Source organism: Ictalurus punctatus, chromosome 19 (genome assembly GCF_001660625.3).
Source record: "Ictalurus punctatus breed USDA103 chromosome 19, Coco_2.0, whole genome shotgun sequence".
Lineage (NCBI taxonomy): Eukaryota > Metazoa > Chordata > Actinopteri > Siluriformes > Ictaluridae > Ictalurus > Ictalurus punctatus.
In genome coordinates, this window is record NC_030434.2 from 26,075,682 (window position 1) to 26,080,681 (window position 5,000).

The 5,000-nt window shown below is 38.2% G+C and overlaps 1 protein-coding gene across 1 annotated transcript in view; it reads left to right on the top strand.

The window, feature by feature from the left end:
* Positions 1 to 2,502, top strand: part of rps16 (ribosomal protein S16) — a 2,684-nt gene extending 182 nt beyond the window's left edge. The window contains 4 exon segments of the mRNA NM_001200290.1: positions 874 to 975; positions 1,129 to 1,225; positions 1,416 to 1,463; positions 2,284 to 2,502. Of these exon segments, the coding sequence (NP_001187219.1) occupies positions 874 to 975; positions 1,129 to 1,225; positions 1,416 to 1,463; positions 2,284 to 2,429 (393 nt within the window). The 3' untranslated portion in view covers positions 2,430 to 2,502.
* Positions 2,503 to 5,000: the final 2,498 nt, after the last annotated feature.

Consider the following 5,000-nt stretch of genomic DNA (forward strand, 5'->3'; position numbering starts at 1 on the left):
AAAGTTGATAGTGTTCTCGCGCTGTGGTCGGGGAAAAAACCCCGCTAGCTACTCGGCTAATCAGTCCGCTAGCACGTACACACGCACGTGCAGGTTTTAAATCATTCTGTCGGCTTTATATAACACAAAAACATGATGTGATTAAATGTATATTTATAAATGAGTGTTTATTAAAACTCGGGGTGTTTGTGTTGGTGTTCAGGGTGCGAGTGGAGACATGTAAGGCGCGTGTGCTGTGTTAAGCTACAATACAAGCTATTAATGTAAACCAGCGTAAATTAATGACTTAAATTAGAAATAATGATATACACTTTTTATTATAGACAGAAGTGTGTAAACATGTCTCTCACGTTGCTTGGTTTATATTTATAATGATATAAAGGTAGATATAATGTCCTTTATGACATTGTGTGTGTGTATATATATATATATATATATATATAAAACCTCATCCAGTCGGGTTTTTTTGTGTTTAATTGTATTTTAAACACTTTAATCAGATATTAAACATGTCAGTGGTCCTGTACCTGGAGCTGTAGTTTATTAAATTCAGCTGTTAGTGGAGAGAAGAACAAATAAGCAAATTCTAATGGCTTCCACTATAAATACCTTTACAGACCATCAGCTAACTGTTAAAACCATTACCGGTCCTTAATGGTATCCACTAGACCTAATATGCTACCAATAGAAGGCAATAAATGACCAGTAGAGACCTACAGGGACCGTTAGATTTCCCATTACAAACCGTTCTGTGTGTTTTTTTTTTTATTATTATTTTATTCTCTACAGGGTTTATTTGATGTTCTGATTGTGTACTGATTTTTGTAGGCTAGTAATGAAACAAACTGTGGTGTGTGTGTGTGTGTGTTGTAGAAAACAGCCACGGCTGTAGCGCACTGTAAGCGAGGGAATGGACTGATTAAAGTGAACGGCAGACCGCTGGAGACCATCGAGCCGGCCACGCTGCAGTACAAGGTGCGCATACGAGTTTAAACATCACTGACCGGAAGGTTACCTCGCTTAAGGACACTCTCTCACCTCTTACTACACCTGAATCAGAGAGAGAGGAGGTGTGTGTGTGTGTGGGGCATGATGTGAAGTATAAGTGTGTGTGTGTAACTGTTCCAGCTGCTGGAGCCGGTCCTGCTGTTGGGGAAGGAACGCTTTGCAGGTGTTGATATCCGAGTGCGTGTGAAGGGCGGAGGACACGTCGCACAAGTCTATGGTAAGCTCTCACACACTCACGGTCCTCGTACTGTAGCACCACGACACATCTGTGCTGGTATTTCCTCAGAGTACTCCATCAACACGCAGCAGCACTGTAATGGGTGTGGCCTAATATTCTAATAAGCTCTCAGATGATTTTCACTCAGAGACTGAATGATTAACGTGTGTTTGTGTGTGTTTCCTCACAGCGATCCGTCAGTCCATCTCCAAAGCCCTGGTCGCGTACTACCAGAAGTGTGAGTACTGATACTGCACACACTACTGAGTCCTGAACACTGCCTTCTGATTGGCTGAGAGCCCGAGGAGCGCTACACCATTATTATAGAATAAAACACTGCGTATTATTTATTCTAAACAATTAACACAATTACACACACGTGGTTTCAGTGTATGACTGTAAACACCATCGCTGGGGGGGTGTTTATTTATGACTTTCTTCATCCAGACTGACTTTTATAAAATACAGGATTAAATAAAAATCAGGGGTTCGTGGATGAATGAATAAATAGAAATGTAAAAAATAAAAAAAATAAATAAAGCTTAGAACTCATCACTTTCCTGTAAATAAATAGACAGTGATATAGATTTTATAATCAAGTACGAATAAAGTGTGAATAAACGAGGATTTCTGATTACAAATATAAAGTACATTATCAAAATAATGAATAAAAAACCTAAATGGTTCAATGAAGAGTTAAAAAAAAAATAAAACGTTAATAAATTAAAATAAATAAAATCAGTTTAAAATGAATAAATTCAGGAATATTAATATTTAAAAAAAAATACATTTGTATACAAGTTCAGAAATGTTTTTGATTCATACACAGCAGGTTTATATTACGTATAATTTACTGAAATTAATGAGTCCGTAAGTAAATAAAATAAAGAATCCAAACATGCAGATGTGTTGAAGAACGTAGACATTCCAACAGCAAGCTAAATGAATAGATATGAGGGTTTAGTACGTGAATGATTCAGATTAAATAATGTGTAATTTAGGAAAAATAAGAATTAGTGTTTGTTTTTTAATGCTGTGTGTGTTTGCTCGCTCCTCAGACGTGGATGAGGCGTCTAAGAAGGAGATCAAGGACATCCTGATCCAGTACGACAGAACTCTGCTGGTCGCTGATCCACGCCGCTGCGAGTCCAAGAAGTTTGGAGGTCCAGGAGCTCGCGCTCGCTACCAGAAGTCCTACCGTTAACCCCAACACACTCACTCTCTCTCTCTCACACACACACACTCTTCACCAGAATAAACCTGAGGAGAAAGAAAACTCACACTCGAGTGATGCTTCATTTCTGACTTCATCTGTCCTCCTGCAGTGCGGAGTGGGCGGGGCTATGGCCTGCTCTGCTTCTGGGTGTTCTGTTGGTTTGGGTGTTGAAATAACTACAAAAACCTGAACATATTTCTGTCAAACCTTCTGTAGGGGGTTTATATATAAAAACTTATGTAAACAACACCTGCAGGAATTACTAGTAACTTTTAATAAAATGAAATGCAAAAATAAATTAACACAATTATTACAAATATGGAAATTTAAATCATTTCTATATTTGAACCCCACAATCAATAAATTAGAGAAAAAGAAAAGACTAAGGTTATCTAAACAGTGAAATATAAAGATAAATGAGTATACGGGAAAGAAATACAGTAAATAATTGAATAGATAAATGTGTACATTTGCTAGCGGGTGTGAGGCAGTCTGCCCCCTGCTGGACTCAGGTTAAACTGCCGTTATAAATAAATGTGCAGTGTGGTCGAGGCAGCAGCAGGGGGCGACAGTGGGTCTGAAATCCGATCGTTAAAATCACAGGAAGAAATAACATTTAAAATAGAAACATGACATCAACATACAAATTGAATACATAACCAGAAATGATTAAATACAAAAAACTAATGCAATAGATATATATTTTCATAAAATGAATACAATTCTCTACATTTGTTTTATAATGTTCCGTTTGTTATTCCTGCTTGGAAATAAATGCAGAAGACTAAAATAAATAATATGCAAGTAATCTAAATATTGAAGTGCATAAAAATTCAAATGAATTATATATTCTCTGCCTTAGTTTAATTACTGTGTGTATGTATGTATGTGTATATATATATATATATATATATATATACACACACACACACACAGATTAATTAAACTAAGTAAAGTTAGTGGATATATAACCTTATTTCAAAGAATAAATACTAATGTAAAATGAAAATACTAAATAAAGACTAAATTTCTACAGCAACAAATATATTTATAACTAATAAAACTTAATAGAACACAGAAATATATAAAATAATGCATCAACAGCAAAACTAATTCATTTTAAGAAAAAAAACGAATCAAAAAGTAAATGTAAAACTCCAAAAAATATACTTTTTAAAAAAGGTAAATATATAAATATACTTACTAATACATACATAAAATAGTTAATAAATAAGGGCAGTTTCCTTTAAAGTTCTCTCATTTTGGCAGATCTGCTTGTTCACACACACACACACACACACACACACACACACACACACACACTCACTCAGTCGTCAGTGTGCTTCCTGTAGTGCTGAGGTCCGACTGAGTGCAGGTTCTGACCCACAGAGCAGCAGAACCACAGAGATGGAGACGTGGGAACTCGGGATGGGTTCACACGGGAGAGAGGAAACACACTCACACACACACACACACACACACACTCACACACACACATCAGTGGAGAAGAACAGAATAAAAGAGGATGAAAGAACTTGTAGATGTTTATAATATTCAGGAAACAGATTTTGGCCGCAGCGATTTTAGTTTGTCGTGAGGATGAAGATCTGAAATAACTCAAGTAAATATATAAGAAAGAGTATTTTAAAAAATAAACACGCAATTTTGTACTTTTCTGTATTAATTTACTTACACTTTTTTGTCATATCTGTCACCAGAGACCTCAAATCCTGAAACACTAAACTAGACTTTCTGAGATTTTAACAGGTGTTCGTATCAGACATCACAAACGAGAATCTCAGCATCTGCTCATTTGAATTGTAGGAGAAACCTCGTTCACGAAAACTTCTTTTCGTCTTCCGGGTTTAAATCTCGGTCCCGGGCGGTGACGTGGCAGTGTACTGTAGTACTGCAATAACGCGTCTGTGTCTCATGATTATTCACGAGCCTGCGTGTTCTTATCCTATGAGAAGACGCGGTCTGGTGATTATTCGTGACGGCACGTGGTGCTGTCCTACAGACGTAGCAGATGAGAGCGGCGTTCGTGTTGGGGCGCAGGTGTTCGTTCCAGTGGGGAAAGAGTTCCAGTGTGTTTATTCGGGAGAGCGGAGAGAGCTGGAGAACGGTGGATTTCGGACTCGTTCGTGAAAGCAGTTTGCGTCTAGACGGTGACGTGGTACTCGGTCCCGAGGACTTTTCCATCCCTTCAGATGAGGTGTGTCTCATTTTACTTGTCTCTTGAGATAATTAAACCACTTAAAGCTCCGCGGGCCGTCGCGTGCAGAACTATACGGCGAGAGTCCGTGTAGAAGGGACCCTTTTTTATTCATGAAAGCTCGAGCCAATTAGCTAACTACCATTCCGACACTTCTCCCATCCGCGCTGCCGCCGGATTTATTTAATGTTTTCCTCCAGAGTCACGCCAGAGGCTACTGGTTTAAATTGACAGGGCAGAGGACCTGCACCGTTATCTAGTGTGTGTCTGTTTAGCCCCGGGGATTCAGGAGGAGAGAAGTCCTCTCCCTCATCTGCAAACTTTCTATCACTATCCATCTTTAC